The sequence below is a fragment of the Heterodontus francisci genome, chromosome 10, assembly GCF_036365525.1.
Source record: "Heterodontus francisci isolate sHetFra1 chromosome 10, sHetFra1.hap1, whole genome shotgun sequence".
In the NCBI taxonomy this organism is placed as follows: Eukaryota; Metazoa; Chordata; class Chondrichthyes; order Heterodontiformes; family Heterodontidae; genus Heterodontus; species Heterodontus francisci.
Genome location: NC_090380.1, coordinates 87,196,929 through 87,220,005, shown reverse-complemented (window position 1 = coordinate 87,220,005; position 23,077 = coordinate 87,196,929). Strand labels below are relative to the sequence as shown.

Sequence of the window (23,077 nt, the reverse complement as noted above, 5' to 3'; positions counted from 1 at the left end):
ATTCATGTTTTCTGTATATTTATTGGGAGTAAAGATTACAAAACATTATGTGTAAGATGCATGTTTTTGAAGAATAAGGCATCTGTTTTATACACAACTCATAGCTTTTTGAATATGTATGGAAGAAAAGCATAAGGAAAGTATTGTTTTTGTTATTGAAAAGAAACAAAAATACTTTTCATTTAGAAGGGAGAAGAGTAATGCATTCATACATTATGCTAAGATGTGAGAGCATGTGCAGTATGCAATGACGCAATAAACACACATGAACTTTGTCATTCGTTGTGTTGGTCTTCTTTATTTGTGCCACACAATATGTCACGTAATAATGTTCCCTGAATCACGGTTGTTCTTCCAGGACAAGCTAACATTTCATGTGTGGACCTTTCATCAGAGGGAAGGATTTCCAAGTTTCTCCCTCTTTCTAATTGTAACTCCCTCCTCATTTCTCGAGTAATGATGCCCAACAAACTTTGGGGGCCCAGGTAATGGCAATAGCAATGCCGCCGGAAGTGACGGTGGTGTAGCGCCGGAAGTGATGCCACGCCTCCCAGGGTGCTATTGGCGGTTTGAAGTTGGTGGAAAATGGCGGAGGAAACGCGTTCGGAGCTGGAGAAACTGCAAGACGAAGGTGCCGCTTCCTAATCTTTTAACTACACAAAGCGCTGCAGGACGTATACTTCCACATATTAGCGAAGGGAACAAAATAATAAAAATAAAGCACAAACCGAGATCCCCGAATAGGATTGTGCAGCCTGTACGGGATCAGTAGGCAGGCGGGCGGGCCTAGAGTGTCTCCCCAGTGTACACTGGCTTCGCGCCCTGGGCTAGAGTGTATTTTTACTAGAATAGGTTAGTCTAATTTGCTATATTATCTTTAAGTGTATGAAAGCTCAAATTTCATTTTAAAACGAACGATTTGTCAGGGTTAATTTCTTTAGTACTAAAATAATGGGTTTCGCGTGGAAATTTAACAAGTATGTGACATTTGATTTAAAATAACTAATTCATACTTTTTTAAACAAAACAATTAACCTGGTACGCGGAATCATTTCTACTGCAAGTGAAATGACAGATCTGGTTTACTTTATTTTAAAAAACATTTTTTCTTTAAATTGCTGTGAAATGTGGGAACCTACCATTCTTCGTCGTTTAATGTGAATTGGCCAATCTGATTATGATCCAGTGTATATTTAACTAGTTCAGATTATACGGTTAAAAAGTAGATAAACACAATATAATGAAAGTATGCGTTAGGGCAGAAAGTTTTGTTACCTTTTTTGATAATTGATCTCATTTTGTCAGCTAACGTCTTGCTTTGAAACGGATATCTTTTTTGTTTATTTTCATGATTTTTTGAATAGTATCTGAAAGTCAATCTAAGTAACTGAATGGAAGCATTAAAACCGCAGCCAAGAATAGTTGCTTGAAAGTTACAACAAAGTATGCATTTGTTCTAAATTTGTAACAATTTGTAATCTTAACTGTTGAACATTCCTAAAAAAAGATGTCAAGTACAATTATTTGATAATGTATGTGACTGTTAACTTGTCACATGATACTATGTAAAAACAGTGCTGGATACATTCAGTGATTCAGGGTTTTGGCAACATGAAAAATCCAGTAGGACCAATACAGTACTAGTTTTGATTGATCAGTAACCCCACAAGTTAGAACATCCTTGTTGCTGCTTTGTACTACAACTGAAGATAACTGTGTGCTTTAAAATTACAATAGTTCACCTGGTGGTAAATTACATTTGCAGACACCTTTGGAATTTAGAACATCTAACTTGATATAAATAATTATCTTCCAAGTGTTAGCTGTAGTTTTTCTAAATATAGTTTTTCAAATAATATGTGGGTTATATTCTGTTTAAAACCTTCTAATTTTTAATCAGCTTGTTGGCAGATACAATTTTATTGAATTTTTTATTAGCATTCTAAAATTTTTATAGTATTAGTCTTGCAGGAGGAAGCTGCTATCAAATGGTAAATAAATGCGGCAAGACACAGTGATTAGAAAGTCAGAACAGGCTGTTGAAATTTTGTGTGCTCTAGATATATAACATATATCAGTCGCCACTATTTTATTCATTTCTGGCTGGCTAACTGTCAGGCTAACGAAGGGAATATATGCTGGCTCTATAACTGTTTCCTCGTCAGGAATGCAGAGGCTATTTAATGCGTATGTGCTATTGGGAAAAAAAGCTGATAGCTAGTGTATGTGTTAAAAGCATTTGAACTTGAAAGGTATTTCTGGAAATTACTTGTTCAAAACCAGGAGGAATTTGTTTTTTGAAAACTAGCAAGTTTGAATTTAACTAAAGTATTTATTTATTTTGGAATAAAATTTTATTCTGTATTAACTGATCTATATTTGTAAAACTATTTAATCTTTAAAGTTTTTGACTCATTATTTTCCATTTCTGAATTTTGTCTTCAGAATTAACATTAGTTTAATCAGATTTCAAACTGATTGTCAGAGATTTGAAGAATTATCTCTCTAATTTGTTTGATCACTGGAACTACATGTATTCTGTTGGATGTTACTACTGCCGAGTAAGAAATGAAAAATAAGACAAGATAAAAATTCACACAGTAAAAACTGAACTTGCTGGAACTGTAGCTCTTAGCATAATTGAATATAACTTGCCTATGTGAATCATTCTCTTGGAAATGCTGCCCATCTTGGCACTACTTTTGGTCATCAGTTATTTTAGGATGTTGTCATTCTGGTGCTGTGAAGTAAAAATGCTCCCCCCAACACGCGTTATAATGTAACACCTGAAAGTCTACAATTTGTACAGTCATTGGTGAATGTTTGCTCAGTGTGGACCTTTTGGTCTACCAAAATGTGTACTGTTTTGGTCCTGTGAATTTTCTTTGGGGTCCAAGAAACAGGAGCACTGGATTAATCCTGCCCTGAAACTGAAATATAGAGTCCATCCATCTATGAAATGGTTTCTCAGTGCCTGCATCTACTGTATCTGACAAACAGTGGAAGAGACTACTGGTTCAGTCAGTGCGCACCCACAGAAGCTCCCTAAATACTTAATGAGGTTGCTGCATCCGTCAAAGTGCTCGATAAAAGTATCTCATCTTGGTAAGTTGTTTCGACTCCACCAGGACCAGAAGAGAAGGAAGAGAAAACTGTGAAAACTAAGACTGTTTCTTCCAGTAATGAAGGAGAAAGTTCAACTCGAAGTGCAGAGAAAAGAGCAGCTGACGAGAAAAATCAAGATGACTCTGCTGCTGGAGATACAAACAACAAACCCACCCCTGCAAAAGTTTCCAAAATTGGATTTTCAATAGGAAGTATGACCGTAAAGAAGCCAGCCCCAATATCCATCAAATTAGGAGCAAATGTAAGTAATTTTTTTTGCTTTTGATGTGTCGAAAGGGTATTTGTAGTTTATCGCAACGGATATTTCTAATTGCAGAATCATTATTTACATGGTCCTGTGACTTTTCAAGCATTGGGCAAGTTCAACAGTGGAAGGGAGGAGGAGTTCAGAACCAAACAGTGCATAAACTGAAATCAGCATAATTCAAGCAGAGGAATTGGGGCTGGTAATGAAATGCTGAACCTTATATATGAGCAGTAAAGCCATATTAAATGGTTGTATTGAACACCAAATGAAAACATGTATGCAATGCTAAATTGCATCAATTTTAACCTGATTCTGCTAATGGCCTCCCACTTGAGAGAAATGTAATTAATCTTAAGTATATGAACAATGTAGGATTAAAAATGTTAATACTCTGTTGTGCTGAGAATCATCACATATGCAGTTTATCCCTAGAATGTTTGTAAGCAGTTGCTGCAAGGAAGTAAGGATTCTCCCAGTGCAAATCTTCAACATTACATTTTAAATGCATTGCTTACTTTTAGTAAATGTAAAATTTAACATTTAGAAGTTGCAAACAAAGCTGAACATTTGAAGTAGGCAAACACATAATTGTAATAATAGCTTTAATCATTGTAACATGGTTTTGATGCTGATATGAGGTGTGTAAATTCATATTACCAGTCCAAATTTGGATTATGTTGCTCTAATGTTGAATATATGTACACAAATTATATTTTGGAATATTCTTTTGGAACTATTTGTACACTACTGTACTCAAGCTGTTTAATAAATATACAGAAAAGTGGGACAAATTGAGCATTTTCAAGACTGAGTTCAGTAGATTTTTGGTAGGTAAGGGTGTTGGGAATATTGAACAAAGGCCAATAAATGTAGTTAAGGAGCAGATTAGCCATTGCTAATTGAATTGTGGAACAAGGTCAAGGGGCTAAATAACTTACTCCTGTTCCAATGTTCTGACTACAAAACAAAAATGTTTAGACGTACCGCTCATTAGCAGAATGAAGAGTCCCCATTGTTAATATTCATGAAAGCAGTTGAGGGTGGAGAAGTGGGTGGTTAATTGGATTTTTTTAAAGTGCATTTTTCAATTTCTCAGCATGCTCATCTAGTGTGTCTCTGAGCTTTATAACCCAGAGGTCTCGGGTTTGATCTATAGTTTTTATTAAGTTAGCTAATCTTAACTTAGGTTGAGGCACTGAAATTAGTTTTAGCAATCTTAGATTGGAGGTGGTGGAAGAGCAGCTTGACCTCCGCTGGAACTGCATATCTATGAACATTGGACGAGGATACGATCAGGTTCAGTTATAGTGCTCCTTTAGTTGAATAATCTACTTTAAAAAGTAAAAGAAATCATTACCTTTTCAGTAAAACTGCAGATCAGTTCTAGAAATCTATTATTTTACCAGTTGTCACCACACAGGATATAAGTACTTGTTTGTAGTTTCCTGTATAATACATTCCATGCCACTTATCTTTGCACAGAATGGAGATGCTTTTTCAAGTAGAAGTCACTAGCCAAGTCACTCTTGCTCTCCTTTCAGTGGTCAGAAGCATTGGGGGCCCGAGACCAGCTTGGATATTCAACTTAAAAACTGATGCAGAGGACTTTATTTTGGAGGCAATGGGGAGGGATGGAAGAGAGGCAAGAAAGATTAAATAAACTGATTGAAAATCCAAGAAGCAAGATAGAATGTGAAACGTGTATTTGCATTTCTGACCAAACTAAGTTAATCAGGCATTAAGTTGCTCAGTGGGGAATTAATTCCTTTGGGCAAATTTCCTTGTACTTGATTAAAATTTCTACAATTTTAGATTTTTCATTCCTGCCTCGGTGGCACTGGGAGGACTAAATGGAAAGATAATATACTGTAAATGGCACGATTTTGCAAAGTGTAGATGATAGGTGTTCACATACACAAATTCTTAGGTGATAGGGCAGTGGTTAGCACCGCAGCCTCACAGCTCTAGCGACCCGGGTTCGATTCTGGGTACTGCCTGTGTGGAGTTTGCAAGTTCTCCCTGTGACCGCATGGGTTTTCGCCGGGTGCTCCGGTTTCCTCCCACAGCCAGATGTTACCAAGAATGAAAGACTTTAGATATCGGGAGAGGTTGGAAAAGTTGGGACTGTTCTCCTTGGAACAGAGAAAGTTAAGAGCTGACCTAATGGAAGTTTTCATCATGATAGGGTTTGTTAGAGTAGACAAAGAGGACCTACTCTCTCTGGCAAGTGGGTCGTAGATTAAAAATCATCGGGGAGATGAGCTCAATAGTGTTTTTTGTTTTATATTGGATCACCCTAGCAATGCATCCTAACGCTCAATTTACATTTGCTGTAGCCTCGCAGCACTGTTCATGAACTGTTAGGGGCTCATGTTCTATAACACCTAGGTTCTCTTTCCTCCTTAACAGTGTTTATTTCAGAGCCCTGCATGGTATACACATGGTTGACATCTGTCATACATGGGCCCATTTCTATCATAGTATCTTGATCTGATTGTTTTTTTTTTCATCTAAGATTAACTCAAATTTTTGTGTCATCTGCAAACTTTCCCCCAATGCCTTCATCCAGTTTATCTAATAGATTTTTTAGTGGGTGGGGTATGATGAAGGTACAGACAAATCTGGGGATATGTCTACAGATCATTGAAAGTGTTAGGATAAGTTGAGAAGGCTGTTAAGAAAGCATATGGAATCCTTGACTTTATTAATGGAGGAAAAGAGTGCAGAAGCAAGAAGTTATGCTAAAACTTTATTTTTAAAAAACTGTTTGTGTTAGTTGGAATATTGTGTTCAGTTCTGGGCACCACACTTTAGGAAGGATGTCATGACTTTGGAGAGGATGCAAAACCAATGATGAGGGACTTCAGTTATGTGGCGAGATTGGATTATCCAGGGTTGCTCTTCCTAGAGGAGATTTGATAGGGATGTTCAAAATCGTGAATGGTTTTGATGGAGCAAATAAGGAGAAACTGCTTCCAGTGACAGAAGGGCTGGTAACCGGAGGGCAAAATTTGAGGTAATTGGCAGAAGAAACTTTTTTTTTTTTGCACATTGACTTGTGATCTGGAATGCACTACCTGAAAGGGTGTTGGAAAATAAAATTTATTATTAACATTCAAATGAGAATTGGCTAAACACCTGAAGGGAAAAAATTTACAGGCCAACAGGGAGGATGCATGGGAATGGGATTAATCGAATAGCTCTACTGTGCTCATTCTGTGATTGTGAAGCACAGTGGTCTTAACACTGATCCTGCGGTGCAGCACTATTAAGGTTAATATGTTTGGGTAACTGTAAGGCCAAAAACTCAAATCTGTAACATCTAGTTGGGAAACTAGTTTGTTAGGCCTATGTTTGTTTTATTTCGCCTCCAGTGATCTATTTATCAAAACTGAAGTCTCATCATTTATTTCTATTCCCAGAAACCAAAAGAAAGTCCACCTGTTCTAGCTCCAAAGAAACCTTCAGTTGCAGCAGTGTTCAATGAAGATGAGGATGTAAGTACATTTTCTTAAAGTAGTCTTTACACAATATTCTGCATAATATTTCCAAATATAGAAAAGCGCGTTTATATCAAATTTCCAACTTTTAAAAGCTACATTTGAAACAGATTTAGTCTGGTAACTGATTCTGCAACTTACAACACTTGAAGATGCCCATTTAAAAAAAGGCAGAGATTTGAGGAGTAGTTGGAATGACACTATTTACATTTTTTGGCCGACAGACCATATAGGTGCGTCATATTGTGGTTACTGATCCTATTTCCAGTTCAACTGTGCTGTCATAAAAGTAGTAGTAAAATGCTAGTGCTGTGAGTTGGTCCTACCCTCAGAGAAAGCAAGAGAGAAATATTTAGAATGGAGCTTATTCTGTATTGCATAAATAAAAAGCTCATAGATCCACTTAATAGTACAACAACAGGTTATATTTATATAGCACCTTTAACGTAATGTCCTAAGGCGCTTCACAGGAGCATTATGAAACAAAATATAACATTGAGTTACATAGTGATATTGGGTCAGATGACCAAAGTCGGTCAAAGAGGTAGGTTTTGAGCAGTGTCTTAAAGGAGGAAAGCAAGGTTATAGGGAGGGAATTCCAGAGCTTAGGGCCTCGACAGCTGAAGGTGCAACAACTAATGGTGGAGTGGTTAAAATCAGGAATGCTCAAGAGGCCAAAATTAGATGATTTCTGATATCTCAGAGGGTTGTCGGGCTGGAGGAGATTACAGGGTTAGGGAGGGGTGAGGCCATGGAGTGATTTGAAAACAAGGATGAGAATTTTAAAATCAAGATGTTGTTTGACTGGGAGCCACTGTAGGTCAGTGAGCACAGGAGTGACAGGTGAACAGGCTTGGTGCGAATTAAGACATGCCCAGCAAAATTTTGGATGACCTCAATTTTATGGAAGGTAGACTGTTGAAGACCAGCCAGGCCTGTATTGAAATAGCCAAGTCTAGATGTAACAGAGGCATGAATGAGGGTTTCAGAAGCAAGTGAGCTGAAACGGTGAAATCGGGCGATGTAATGGAGGTGGAAATAGGGGGTCTTCATGATATTGCGTATATGTGGTTGGAAGTTCACCTCGGGCAAATATGACACCAAGGTTGCGAACAGACTGGTTTAGTCCCAGAATGTGGCCAGCGAGAGGGATAGAGTCTGTATCCATGGAATGGGGTTTGGAGCAGGGACTGAAAATAATGGCTTCAATCTTCCTGACATTTAATTGGAGGAAGTTTCTGCTCATCCAGTATTGGATGTCAGATAAACAGTTGGATAATTTAGCAACAGTGGAGCAATCAAGAGAGGTGGTGGTGAGGTAGAGCTGGGTGTTGTCAATGTACAAGTGAAAACTAATGCTGCCCTCTTGGATGATGTCACCAAGGGGCAGCATGTAGATGCAAAATAAGAGGGGGCCAAGGATAGATTCTTGGGGGAAGACCAGAGATAATGGTGCGGGAGCAGGAAGAGAAGCCATTATGTGGTTTTCTGGCTACGATTAGAGAAGTAAAGAATGGAACCAGGTAACAGTAGACTCACCCAGCTGGACGGCACTTGAGAGGCATTGGAGGATGGTGTGGTCAATCGTGCCAAAGGCTGCAGGCAGATCGATAACAGCAAAGAGAGATAGTTTACCTTTGTCACAGTCACATAGATTGTCATTTGTGATGTTGATGAGAGCTGTTTCAGTACTGTTGCAGGGTGGAGATCTGATTGAAGGGATTCAAACATGGAGTTCCGGGAAAGATGGGCATGGATTTGAGAGGCGATAACACGTTCAAGGGCTTTGGAGAGGAAAGAGAGGTTGGAGGTGGGGCGGTAGTTTGTATGGACAGTGTGGTCAAGGGCTGTTTTTTTTTTAAGGAGAGGGATGGTGACGGCAGATTTAAAGGAGAGAGGGAAAACACCTGAAAATAGAGAACCTTTAACAATATCGGCTAACGTGGGTTTATCCTGCTGGGCTAGAACTAAAGCTGAATTCTAGTTCCAACATTTAGGTTGCCAGTAAACTGAGGCACAAATACTACAAAGCAGCAGGTCTACTGAGGGCTTCATGAGAAGTATTCTCAGTGCCATTCCCCAAGATGTTCTCTTGGTATAACAATGAGCTGGTAATTTTGAGGTTTGTCTGTACATGAGTGGAATAACTCAGCTGACAACTATAACTTTTTTTCTAATATTTTTGGATAAAAAACAGAAAGGAAGCTTGCCTTTATGTTACAGCTGGTATCAACTGAATTTAGGAACAAAACACTGAGGAACTGCTGCCCAGTTACAAACAAGTTGGGATTGGACTAAGATCAAGTAGGAAGACAAAGAAACTTCTTTAAAAGCCCGTGAGGACTTATGAGTTATAAATAGAGGCTTCGGCCACAGAAGCAAAGTGGTAATTATGAGTCTATATACAGTTAGTATGTAAATGCCATGGAGAGGGTACAGAAGAAACTTACAAGGACAATACCAGGCATGAATGGCTTTAGCTGGAGAAATTAGTGCTCTTTTTACCAGAATAGAAGTTAAGGTATCTTCTAAGATTTCAGAATGACAAGGTATTTGATTAAGTGAATAGCAGAAATTGGTTTCTACTGTTTGAGTAGAATTAGAGGACATAAAATTAAGATCATTATCAAAAGTATTAAGGAGCAGGCTTGGTGATTTTATTGTACTGTTCAAACATGGAATTACTTAGCAGAAACTGGTACAAACAGTCCATAATAGCTTTTCAAATGTGAAATGGATAAATGTTCAAACTGAAAAAAAATTGAAAGGATGTGAAGAAAGGTTAGGGGAATTGAACTAAGGATAGTGTCAAGAGCAGGCTCAAGCATGATGGGATAAATGGCCTCGAAGTAAAATGTTACAACCAGAAAAGGGAACAGGAGCATAGTGGTAATGTTACTGGACGGGCAATCCGGAGGTCAAGACCATTGCTCTGGAGACAAGGTTTCAAATCCCACCATGGAATGTTGAATAAAAAGCTAGTCTCAGTAATGTGACCATGAAACTGCTGGATTGTCTTTAAAAACCCACTGGTTCGATAATGTCCTTTAGCCATCTGTCCCCAGTCTGGCCTACATGTGACTCCAGACCCAGGTACAGAATGTGCACTGGTCGGGCGACTTTGATGCCCATCACCAAGACTGGCTTGGTAGCATCACGACTGACTGAACTGGCCGAGTCCTGAAGGGCTTATCAGCCAGACTGGGCCTATGACAGGTGGTGAGGGAACCAACAAGAGGGAGGAACTGACTTGACTGTGTCCTCACCAATCTACCTGTCTCAGATTTTATTTTGTTATTTTATTTAGAGAGACAGCACAGAAACAGGCCCTTCGGCGCACCGAGTCTGTGCCGACCATCAACCACCCATTTATACTAATCCTACACTAATCCCATATTCCTACCACATCCCCACCTTCCCTATATTCCCCTACCGCCTACCTATACTAGGGGCAATTTATAATGGCCAATTTACCTGTCAACCTGCAAGTCTTTGGTTGTGGGAGGAAACCGGAGCACCCGGCGAAAACCCACGCGGTCACAGGGAGAACTTGCAAACTCCGCACAGGCAGTACCGAGAATTGAACCCGGTCGCTGGAGCTGTGAGGCTGCGGTGCGAACCACTGCGCCACTGTGGAGTGACCATCGCACAATCCTTGGGGATACCAAGTCCTCTTCACACTGGGGATACCCTCCATCGTGTTGTGCTGCTGTACTACCTTGTTAAATGGGGGAGATTCAGAACAGATAGAGCAGCTCAAATCTGGGCATCCAGGCAGTGCTGTTGACCATCAACAGCAGAATTGTATTCAGCCACAATCTGTAATCTCATGGTCTGGCATATCCGTCATTCTACCATTAGCATCAACCCTGGTTCAATGAAGAGTGTAGGAGAACTTGCCAGGGGCAGCAGCAGGCATACTTAATGAAGTGCCAAACTGGTGACGCTGCAATACATGACAACATGCATGTCATGTTTTCCCCGCCCCCTCTCTTTTCCCCGCCCCCTCTCTTTTCCCCGCCCCCTCTCTTTTCCCCGCCCCCTCTCTTTTCCCCGCCCCCTCTCTTTTCCCCGCCCCCTCTCTTTTCCCCGCCCCCTCTCTTTTCCCCGCCCCCTCTCTTTTCCCCGCCCCCTCTCTTTTCCCCGCCCCCTCTCTTTTCCCCGCCCCCTCTCTTTTCCCCGCCCCCTCTCTTTTCCCCGCCCCCTCTCTTTTCCCCGCCCCCTCTCTTTTCCCCGCCCCCTCTCTTTTCCCCGCCCCCTCTCTTTTCCCCGCCCCCTCTCTTTTCCCCGCCCCCTCTCTTTTCCCCGCCCCCTCTCTTTTCCCCGCCCCCTCTCTTTTCCCCGCCCCCTCTCTTTTCCCCGCCCCCTCTCTTTTCCCCGCCCCCTCTCTTTTCCCCGCCCCCTCTCTTTTCCCCGCCCCCTCTCTTTTCCCCGCCCCCTCTCTTTTCCCCGCCCCCTCTCTTTTCCCCGCCCCCTCTCTTTTCCCCGCCCCCTCTCTTTTCCCCGCCCCCTCTCTTTTCCCCGCCCCCTCTCTTTTCCCCGCCCCCTCTCTGTTCCCCGCCCCCCCCTCTGTTCCCCGCCCCCCCCCTCTTTTCCCCGCCCCCTGCCCCTTACCTTAAATCTATGTCCCCTGGTTATTGATTCCTCTGCTAAGGGAAAGGTTTCTTCCTATCTATCCTATCCATGCCCCTCATAATATTGTTTCCCTCAATCTGGTCCCCCCCTAAGCCTTGTCTGCTCTCTTCGTAGCTGAAATGCTCCAGCCCAGGCAAAATCCTGGTGAATCTCCTCTGCACCCTCCAGTGCAATCACATCCTTCCTATCGTGTGGTGACCAGAACTGTACACAGTACTCCAGCTGTGGCCTAACAAGCGTACCAGTACGCTTGCTGTGGTGTGCAGCCTTTTTAACCTACGCCCAATGGATTTCTTTCAATGGATTGTTTTGAGAGCTTCAAATATGTAGTTAGGGGCAACATTTCAGACCAGTTCTGTTTTAATGTAAGGACTTGCATTTGTATGGCCCCTTTCACATGCTCAGGATACTCCAAGCACTTGATAGATCATAAATAACTTTTGAATTGTATTCACTTCAGTTTTGTAGGTTAATATGATTGCCAATTTGTGCACAAGATTCTGAAAACAACAAACAAATTTAATGACTGGTTCATTTGCTTTGGTGGTGTTGGTGAGGGATGAATATTGACCACAACACCAGGAGAGATCTACTTTTCTTTGATTGGTGCCATGGGATCTTCTGCATCTATCTGAACAGGGAGATGGAGCCTTGGTTTAATGTCTCATCAAAATGGTTAGATTCTAAACCTACCATAATGGATTTTGCATATAGGTCATCCATGGTGAAGAAAAATTATAATCAACTGATACTTTTAAAGTAGTACTTTAAGTCGGGTTCTATTCTCTTTTATCCCATTTTTAAAAAATCACTTTTATGGTTAAAATGAATGTTTACTTCTTCCTGGATAGAGGCTCTTTAAAATAATGTTTCAGTACCCATCCAGGCATTGCAGCTTCCCCATGTAACCAGTGAAGTTGTCTTTGGCAGTTACATTTTCTTGCATTTTGATGCTACTTTTCATTTGGGCGAGCCTCAATCTTGTGTATGCAAGGTGTCATAGCTAAATGGCATGCTAAGCAGGATAGTAAATTTTCTGCAGAGGATGGCTTTTTTCTAAATGGTGAATCTGCATTGGACTTTTGCATCAGGAATCCAGTGAGTGTACAAAATGTCTCCTGGATCTTCTTGATGACTAGAATTTTTTTGCCAACAATTTGGAAAAACCCAATTTTCCAACTGACTTGTTTAACTAAGATTAGGCTTGAAATACACCTGTATTATAAAAGGCTGATGAGTGGTTAATGGAATCTTTATTCTATCTGCAGAGTGAGCCTGAGGAAATGCCCCCTGAAGCAAAAATGCGCATGAAGAATATGGGACGGTATGGTTTTAACAATTGCAACATTGAAGATTCAAAGCACAAAAGCCATAACTTAATGGGTGCACTTATTGCTGTATACCAGTGAGACATGATGTTGAATAGTTATTAGTTTTAAGAGTTTTACTGATATTCAGACAAATCCTTGTGGTATGCTGTTTTATTCACAGCTAAAATAGAGGCCAGTGCATGGTTACAAAAGTGTATTGTAAGAAAGCTGGGTTTCAGTACTCTAATAAGTATACACAGAGGAGCCAGATGAATCCTTACAAAGGGATTCAGTTCTCCCCATCAGCATAGCTGTTGGGATGAATGATACATGATTTGGCTTGCTGAACTATTTTGCATTTAATTCAGTTCAGATCAAACTGAATTTAGTTTACTGACATGAAAGCAAAATACTGCGGATGCTGGAAATCTAAAATAAAAACAAGAAATGCTGGAAATACTCAGCAGGTCTGGCAGCATCTGTGGAGAGAGAAGCAGAGTTAACGTTTCGGGTCAGTGACCCTTCTTCGGAACCGGCAAATAACCAGTTGCCAGTTGCATTCGCCAGTTCCGAAGAAGGGTCACTGACCCGAAACGTTAACTCTGCTTCTCTCTCCACAGATGCTGCCAGACCTGCTGAGTATTTCCAGCATTTCTTGTTTTTATTTTAGTTTACTGACTGTCAATTAGGTTATCCTCAAGCTGCTGAGAGGGTGAATTTACTTTTGCCAAATCATCAAAGAAGAAGCCAGAGTACAAGTCATGCTCTAAAAGCTATTTATTGGTTACAATTCACAAATGTTTAATAGACATGTATAAATGAACAGTTATCTAGCAGTTGAGTAGAAAATCTTTAATGGACAGTTACTTAAAATGAGTAGCAATGGTTATACGGGCAATTCAGTGTATCACTAAGTCAGCACTATCTGCTGCTGTGTACTAACCGTAGCAGAATCCAGAATCTGAGATTCTAAATTGGTGAGATTACTTTGAGTTAACAGCTTTGAATAGCCAGCTTATTAAACAGCTCATGTCTTTGTGGATGATTAACGGCATGAAGACTTCACAAAACCTCATCCTCAAGGGTGTAGTTTACTCATTCTCCTTCCTTCATTGGGACCCACATGTTAGCCTTTGGAGTGTTGAATCAATGAACCCTTTTGCCATGGGCCTATCTGTTACACTGGGATATTCAGTTTTGACTCATCCCACATTAAACGAGAGTGATAACTGAGCTTGCTTCACTCTTGTCTTTTTCTGAACTCAGTCACTTATATAGTTAATTAACACTTTTCTCTGACTGCAACTGGCTACTGCAGCTTCACAAGCCAGCACTGCTACCTATCTAATAGTTGCACCCCCAAGGGATCTCCTCCGTGTCCACCATGTAAAGATTCCCATAAAATGAAACCTAGTGAACTGCTTCTACAGAGGCAGCTTGCTGTTTCCAGAAGATTACTACAGACTGTCTGCTACTGCAAACTACTGATTGTCTCACAGTGATTGACAAAATCTTCTATTATATCTTAATTTTAAAGGGAAATTTCCCAACATTAATTTAACCAGTTTAGATGACACTGGTGCCAGAAAGTCAGGCACGCTACTTAGAATTAAGTGAGAATATAATACATATTTTAAGTATACCCAATATTATTCAGTTGGAAGTATGTGAATAAAAGGCTACCTTCACTAAAATTAGATTTACTATAACTTTCACATGCTGTACACCTGTAAAATTGTTATTTTAGTGTAATAAAGTGTTATGCCTTATATTGCAACATACTTTTCAACTTAATTTGTTTCTTCCAAAATGGGATCTTGAATTATGGTTGGTAGGTTATAGTTGGGGAATGATTTTGCATCGTAGGCAAGAATTAGTGGAAAATTACTTGTATTTCCTGAAATCAGAAACTCCTAATTACAAGTTGTACTATTCTCCCCCTTTCAGTTATCTGCCCCACAAGCATTAGTTGATGCTGGGACAAAGTGACTTCTGGTACATCACCCAAGTACCCATTTTTCACAAGATCCTAAAGGCAAGGTCACCAGTCAATTATCCATTCTAAGGTGGGAGGGCAGAGTAGTCTGATCATATTGCCTGATTTTCAGGTGAACATGCTTTCTAGCAGATTGGCTATCAAGCAAGAGCTGTGATTATAGTGTTGGTCCTGTTAGGTCAACATGGTGATTCCTTCCCTGCGCCCGCCCCTCTCTTCTTTCCCAGCAGCCCAGGAGTACAGTGGCCAATGTACCACTCCTATTACTGCTCTGGCTTCGATTAACTAACAGCATAAGCTAGAGAATGTCAATATCTGTATGCTATCACCAGGTGATACATTTACTATTTAAGCCATCAAGGGAGCTGGAATTCTTGACTTTTAATAGCTAGAAATATTGAAAACATGAATAATAATTAAGGACAAATAAGCATTTCGAAGCAAGACGTTGGGGGCGTGCTGGAACCAATTATGCGTGCATTTAAACCACATAATGTGTACGTTATCATAAAACACAACTTGTAGTCTGTTAGTTGTTCTGTGGGCTTTATATTTACCTATTGCTATATATTGTCTTGTGAATATCTTGTAGAATTTAGAATGACTCACATTTTAACAATGCAGTTATGTTTTGAATTTGATGTTTGCAACCTCAAATCATTTATATGCTTTAGGTAATATTGTGGATGGTGTGAAGCTGTAACAAAATTGACTGGCTCTTGTATTCAACTATATTTGAGTACTACTAGCTTTTTCAGTTAGTTAACATAGTTAACGTTGTTAAACCAGTCGTGTCCTACAATTAGATAATGACTAAACATTCATTTCATTTACCCACTGGTGCCCAATATCCCTTGAATCCATTACCTAATAAAAAGTTAGCAATCTCATTAAAATTAACTGTTGATGAATATTCTCTATAGTCTTACAACTATCAGATCAACTCCATGAAAGTATAATGTGCAAGCTAGTGAAATCCAAAAGTAATCGGAAAGATTTATAAGGAACATTATTATGCTACTTCGTACAGAAGCAATCACTCCTATTTTAATTTTATTAAAGCATCTTTGCTGACAGGAAGAATAAAATAATTTTGAGTACTTGGCTTTTGTTTTAATACATTATAAATGACATGCTATTTTTTAACTGGAGTCCTACTGTTAGAACCATATGATTTGAATTCAGTGATCAATGCTCATGTAAATGTTCTTTTGAGTATAACTTAAGAACTGCTGTAACCAAAAAATCTCATTCGAAAGGGCAGTTGGTCACTGAATTCTAGATAATGTAGTTTAATTATAGAAACTGTGGCTAAAGTTGCACATTTTTATGTATATCTGTTGAAGAGAGAAGCATTTGCAGATATTAGCATGTAAACATTTTCCAGATAATTCCTTGTAAGCTTTAAACCTGGTTTTGAAATGGACAGAGGGAATATTCAAATCTATAAGTTTATGTAAGCAAATTTGAATGAAAATGAACTTTGCTTTAAAAAAAAGTATTTTATACATTGAAGATTAAATAAATATTTGGGAGCATGAAAATATTGCAGTCAAGAGATTGGAGAAATGTAATTTTTTCAGTCCAATATTTGTCAGCAATAATTGTACAAGCAATATATAATTAACTTCCCAGGAAGCAAGTCAGGCAGCATCTCAGAGAAATAGTTAACATTTTAGGTTGATAACATTCCATTAGAACTGAAAAAAGTTAGAGGTATAACAAGTTTTAAGCAAGTACAGAGGTGCAGAAAGGGTGATGGGGAAGAAAGGAAAACTGTGTTGGGGTGAAGGCAAGAGAGAGTAAATGATAAAAGAGATGATGATGTAAGACAAAAGGGGGTGGTAATGGAACAAGTAAAGAAACAAAAGATAGGTCCAGAGGAGGCATTAATGAAAGTAACCATCATCAACAACTACGGTCTGATAAAATGGGGGCAGATCTGAAATTGTTGAACTCAGTTTTGCAAGTCCCGAAGTGCCTAAGTGAAAGATGAGGTGCTGTTCCTCAAGCTTCATTTGAACAGTATAGGAGGTTGAGGATAGTGGGGTCAGGGTGGGAGTGGGCGAAGAATTAAATTGACAGGCAACTGGAAGCTTGGGGTCATGCTTGCGGACTGAACAAAGATGTTCTGTAAAGCAGTCACCCAGTCTGCAATTGGTCTCCCCAGTGTAGAGGAAACCGCGCCATGAGCAGTAAATGCAGTATGCTAAATTGAAAGAAGTACAAGTAAATCACTGTTTCACCTGGGAGGAGTGTTTGGGGCCCTAGATGGTGGAAAAGAAGGAGGTAAAAGGGCAGATGTTGCATTTCATATGCTTTCATGGGAAGGGGAGTGGGTGTGGGGTCATTGAAGAGTGGACCAGGGTGTTGCAGAGATAGTGGTCCCTTTGGGATGCTGAACAGGGAGGGGAAGATGTGTTTTGAGGTGGCAGAAATGACAGAGGATGATCCATTGAATGGAGTGTGGTGGGGTGTAAGATGAGGACAAGAGGAACCCTATTGTGGTTCTGGGAGGGACGGGAAGGGTGTGATTAGATATGGAATAGACACAGTTGAGGGCCCTGTCAACCATGAAGGGGAATCCTCAGTTGAGGATAAAGGAAGATTTATTAGAAACACTGGTATGGAAGATGGCATCATAATAGATGCAACAGACTGAGAAATTGGGAGAATAGAATAGAGTTCTTACCGGATGCAAGGTATGAGGAAGTGTAGTCATGGTACTGTGGGAGTCATGGGCTAATAGTGGAGTCAACGTAGCTGTGGGAGTCAGTTGGCCCCAGCATAGTGCCCTGGCAATTGTCTTTAGGATACAACTCTGTTGCAGCTTTTGCATATTATGTTCCGTTAGCATGGGTTAAATAAGGAAACAAACAGCTAATGTTGCTGTCGCAAAGTCAGTTGAGCAGCTTTAATTGTAAAATACAATAATTTGCTTGTGTTATGTCTTTTGCATTTTACTAAATAATGTTTAAGGACCATAGAGAATTCAACGTTGGGGACTGTGACTTTTATGAATTTAACTTATAAGCTCCCACTCTGAGTTAGAAACACTTGTATATGTTAAAGTGACACAATGCATTTATGCACTCAGTTACACTTTTTGGTAACTTACATTGTCTTTCTGCAGCGAAACACCAACATCAGCCGGACCAAATTCCTTCAACAAGGGAAAACAAGGATTTTCTGACAACCAGAGGTTATGGGAACGGAAAATGAAAAGTCAGCTGCGGAATTTTGGAGACGAAGATTAAATGGCATTGTTCAAAAGCCAGAGTTGAGTGAGCTCTGGGAAGTAGAAAGGAAATTTAGGGATTAAGATGAGTTCAAAATCCTCCAGATTGCTTCGAAATGGAAACCATTTTCAACAATAAGTGTATAATGTATACTTAAGACTTTCTCACCTATAAATTGTAATGAGTGCAATGTGTTTAGTAAACAGTAGATAACCCCTTCATACAATTTCATTGCTGGAATATTCTGACACAAAAATCAGCATTTAGACCTCGTGTTATCTCTTGTAGCTACCGTTGATTATTTTTAGTGTGCCACAATGGGCTATTCTGTTTGGAGTGCTGCAAACTAACATAGCTACATATCAATACTTAAGTAGCAGGGCAAAGTTGTTAATTTTCACACCATTGAAAAGTTCATGGTCATTAATTGCATTGTTTCTAAGAGCAGTTTTATATTTTACAATAGGAGGGATATTTTTGGTTTAAGCAAATTTCATGTCTCTCAAAAATTAAAAATCTGACAATTAAAAACTTAAATTTCCTAGTGCCACACCATTTCTCAGCAAGAGGATGGGCTAATGAGGCATTCCTAGTTTAGTGTATAAACTCAAGTAGGAGTAGTTTAACTTCCAGTTGATGTTCTAACCTTGTGATGCAGAACAGGAAATCACTGTGTGTGGAATGGCAGGGGAAAACCAAGTCCTGTCACTTCATGCACATCAGTACTCCATGATACTGCACTACTTTATTCCAGATTATTATTAATAGGGTCATGGTATTATGTAAAATAATACTTAAATGTCATAATTTGACATGCTCCATTAGAATATGGTAAGTACTATCATTCCTATTCCCACAAGACAAATGCTTAATGAGGAATAGTTGGCAAAGCAATTGCAAGTAAGAGCAGATTAGACACTTGAAGATATAAATTAGAAACTTCACTATTTACAGTTAACTGATGTGGTTGTATCCACATGAATTAGTACAGCCACAGCTTTGCTGCAATTCTTACTGTCCTGTCCTCAGGCTTCAAAAGTCTTGTATTAGTTCTGCTGTACAGCTACAATAAATAAACTCTAAACTGGGATTGTGTTACTGTTCCCAGTGTACCACGTGACATTCTACCGTTGGTCACTAAAACATTGGAGTTTTGGAAGGCTTATCTTCTGGGCTGTTGCTCTTTTGCTGAATCGAATAAATTTATACATTTGTTTAATGATATTCTTTGGTGTGCTAGAATCCCCATTCTAATATCAGGTATGTTCTGTCATTGGGTTGCCCCTTCAAAAATCCTAACAGAAGGCGTTTACCAGTTGTAGCGGAGTCTGTCTGTAGTGAGCTCTGTATAATTTATTCCATTTTCTTCCACTTCCCAGCTCAATGTTTTCTGTGGTATAAATCTGCCAGAAATTTGAAGGTTAGGAATAACATCCTTGAGAATAATTGAGCTATTAATAAGACCTTTGTTGAAAATTTCATCTGTTTGCTATTTGTAGGAAAATTGTGATGGGTTATTTATAAATACATTTGCAAATTTGCTACAAAGAGTGCAGAGAAGAAATATTCCTGCTAAACATTTACAAATCAGGGGAAAGTGTATTGTGTTGTGTAGTCCCAATCCTGAGTACTATATAAAAAAAAGATTCAGTACTTGTACATAATGATGTGAGGAGCACTCATTTCTCCATTCATAATGTCACTGGACTGGGGCTTCATGGTGTAGGATTGACGAAGAGGGCTTTGTACATCATATGATCTTGGGCTGTTTTCATGTTTTTCTTTTAAAGGGTATAAACGCCATAAGAACATGTGACAGTGAAGCACCTAAATGTAGATTTATCTCCCTTTACAACCTGTATATTACAGGCACTTGTTTCCATTTCACACAATCTTTCTAAGATTGTGTAAATATATATAAATTTAGGCAACCTTGTTCACGCAGTAACCTTTTTCAATAAAAGCATATTCAGTGAAATATACCTGAAATTGATGCTGTAAATGTGGCACTATTAGTCCAAAGAATATTTTGCACAACTTGAGGTTGCCAGCGATGTGCAAAATTAATTTTGCTGATACAGTTGCTTCTCTACATTAAGGATTCTTTATGGGGTTTATAACTTTTTCTCACTAATGTATATGAAGCACTTACCTTAATCAAGATCTGGGGCCCCAAGACCTGTCACCTCTATCTGCACTCTTTCCTATGTGCCAATGCTCTTTCTGTAGGCTTTTTAGGGGGTGCATTTTGTAGCCAAGATAGCCTAAGATGGAGTCTGTACAGTCTTCATAGCATCTGGTAAATTGGGGGGCAGTTGACTGATATATGAGATGGTAACAGTAAAATGTGATAGTTGTACTGAGGGGGAGGAATCAGCAAAGCTTTTTACATCAGTGGCTTCTGATGTTGGCAAGTGTGTGCGCATTGATATTTGAGGAAAAGATCCCACTAGCCTGTGATCCTTTCCCTGATTGACCATCAACATTCACTGAGTTCACGCAGGAAGAATGGCCACTTGAGAGTTACTCATTCCAGTACATTTTGAATGAAATATTTTCCTGTTGTCCATTGGAAACGAGAAGAATATTCAGACTTTTTCTAAAACCAAACTTTAAATTTCTCATTCCATGGGGCCTTCCCTATCTGCTCTTTCCACCTTGAGACCAGTTCAATTACAATCATATGTTCACAGGTTGTCTCCTAGACTGGTGTAAAAAGATACAGCCTTCAGTGTAATTATTAATGTCACTCTGGGTGCTTCCTTATCAGTGAACTTGAGGAATCAGCCTGATGTAAATGTCTTTATACCTATATTTTTTCAATTGGAATTGGAGGTGTAATTTTGAACAAAAACTCGCAATAGATGATACTCCTTTGGCTATATCAGTTTATTACTATTCATGGATCCTGCTGGAAGTGTACATGTGTGGATATCGGGTAAGGAAAGGATCAGGCTTGGCTGTGAAATTCCCCACAGTTCAATAGCATGCTGATGCTTACTGTTGAGACTCGCACACGAATAATGATCACAAGTGAGGTACTGAAGCATGCTTGACACCTGTGGAGCATATGGCAACAAGGAGTCATTGTCTTCGAGAGGAGGGAAGAAAATTTGGCAATAAAAGGGAAATAACACTACAAGAAGAACTTCTTTCTTGCAAATAAATTCCTTTTTAACAAATGGACTGGTTTGGGAGTGTAGTGGAAGATGTGAGTTTACTGGTTTTTTTTTTTCCTGGCCTGTTTCATTGAGCGTGTGTCAATGTTTTTATAACTGGATCACTCAAAACCGTCCAAAAACATTGAACAGCAGTGCTTTGTCAGCTATAATCTTTGCCATTCAGTACGTGTCTGTTGGGTACAGGAACTTAGTGACTGCAGCCTTCACAGTAGGTCACTTTGCAGCATTTGTTAGCACTATGAAGACACTATTCAAATGTTTTTAAAGTTGGGAGTACTGTTTTGTAGAGACCATAACTCAGCCATAAAGTGTTTTTTGTGTGACTAACTTATCCTGTTTAGTATTACACCACAGATCTGTATCTGTGATATTGAATTGAGCGCAAAAATTATTTCAGAGCTTCTGTGGCAGTTCTGTTGGCGAACCTGATCATTTGTGTGCTTTTACAGTCATTGCAGTTGATTCGCCCTGACAGGAGGGGGAATATGTGTGTTTTTATTTCTCTCTCTTTAACCTCCCACCCCCCAAAGTCTGCAGGTAATTAGTGAATCGCTTGAAAAGGCTCTTGCCCAATTGGAGGAAAAAAACTTAAATTTCTTTTTATTTTTCAGATTCCACTCAGTCCAGAATTGTAACAAATCTGGAAGTCATTCAACATACAAAAGCTGTGATAGAAACACTTATTTACAATATATAGCAAGAGATTGTGAATCCTTCAGAAAAAAACCCACCTAATTTCTACCCCCCCCCCCCCCCGCCCCACCAAAATTCTCGTGTGCTGACTTACAAAATGCAATCTGCTTCACTTTGAAACCAGTGCAGTTGTAGTAAATGCTATACAAAATTATTTTTGCAAATTATCTAGTAGAGTAATTCTTGAGATATCAGATTGTCGCATAATACTTCATTTGATTTTTTTATTAAATACTATGCAGAATTATTTTACTCTGCAGCAGTTGATGGGATGTGAATTGAAGCAATGCCAAATGAGCAGTTTGTTTCAAATGGCTGTCTATTGAAGAAAACCTCTCAGATGGCCAGAATTTATTAAAATCATAATTGCCTTGACCTGTTTACCTGCTTATTATTTTCTTCTAGTTATTTTTTTCTCGTGTCCCTGAAGCTAGGCATGATTTCTTAATTATCGGGGTAGGTAAGCAACTTACTCTGAAATCCTCTTCTGCCATGACTAGCAGCTAAGTGGTAAAATGGTTGATTTACAATCAAGATTTCCTCTTCTACCTATGGGAATCATGCCTCCCCAGATGGCCAAAATGAGTTCAGGAGCTTCACTTGCAGGGAATCACAGGTGCAAATGCAGATTGTATGCAGGATTTAAATGTTAAAACTTGGAGTACTTTCATATGTTAGTATTTGATTTTCTTCATCTGTAAGACATGCTGTATATAAAGAAGCTTCTGGTTGTCTGTGTTTGCATATGAGGTTGTTTTGTTACGGAAATGTGATTTTTATTGTACTGAAAATGTAAAATTTTGCAAGTTGGGCAGGGAAAATAAAATGCTTTCTGGATCAGCAAATTCTCCATTAAATATTTGCACAATTTATGTGTAGTGAGTTGTGTGATTGGGCACTAAATACATTGCAATATTTAGGAAATATTGTACTGGAAATTGCAGTAGGCAGCTTTTCTTGGTTGAAGAGCACCAGATAACACTCCCTCCTCCTCTGATCCACCTTTCCTGACATGTATGTTGGAACATTAAATTGGGGTCCACCATTCATATCTGGGGTTCAGTGTACAATGTCTAACAACATTTCTTTGAACTGTTACACGTACCGTCATCCAAATTGTACTGGTCGTTTGCCAAGTCAGATCAATTA

General features: G+C 39.3%; 1 protein-coding gene across 1 annotated transcript; it reads left to right on the top strand.

Moving 5' to 3' along the window:
• The first annotated feature begins 541 nt into the window (after window positions 1-541).
• Window positions 542-22,800, top strand: LOC137374603 (PEST proteolytic signal-containing nuclear protein-like). Its single transcript, XM_068040945.1, has 5 exons — window positions 542-631; window positions 3,129-3,367; window positions 6,796-6,870; window positions 12,777-12,832; window positions 17,948-22,800. Exons 1-5 carry the CDS (start codon window positions 586-588, stop codon window positions 18,069-18,071), a joined length of 540 nt encoding a protein of 179 aa, XP_067897046.1. The 5' UTR covers window positions 542-585; the 3' UTR covers window positions 18,072-22,800.
• Window positions 22,801-23,077: the final 277 nt, after the last annotated feature.

Coding starts and splice junctions, on each gene's coding strand:
- LOC137374603 (XM_068040945.1), top strand. CDS start 586: ATGGCGGAGGAAACGCGTTCGGAGCTGGAGAAACTGCAAGACGAAG. Junction 632..3,128: donor GGAGAAACTGCAAGACGAAG/GTGCCGCTTCCT, acceptor CGACTCCACCAG/GACCAGAAGAGAAGGAAGAG. Junction 3,368..6,795: donor CCATCAAATTAGGAGCAAAT/GTAAGTAATTTT, acceptor TTCTATTCCCAG/AAACCAAAAGAAAGTCCACC.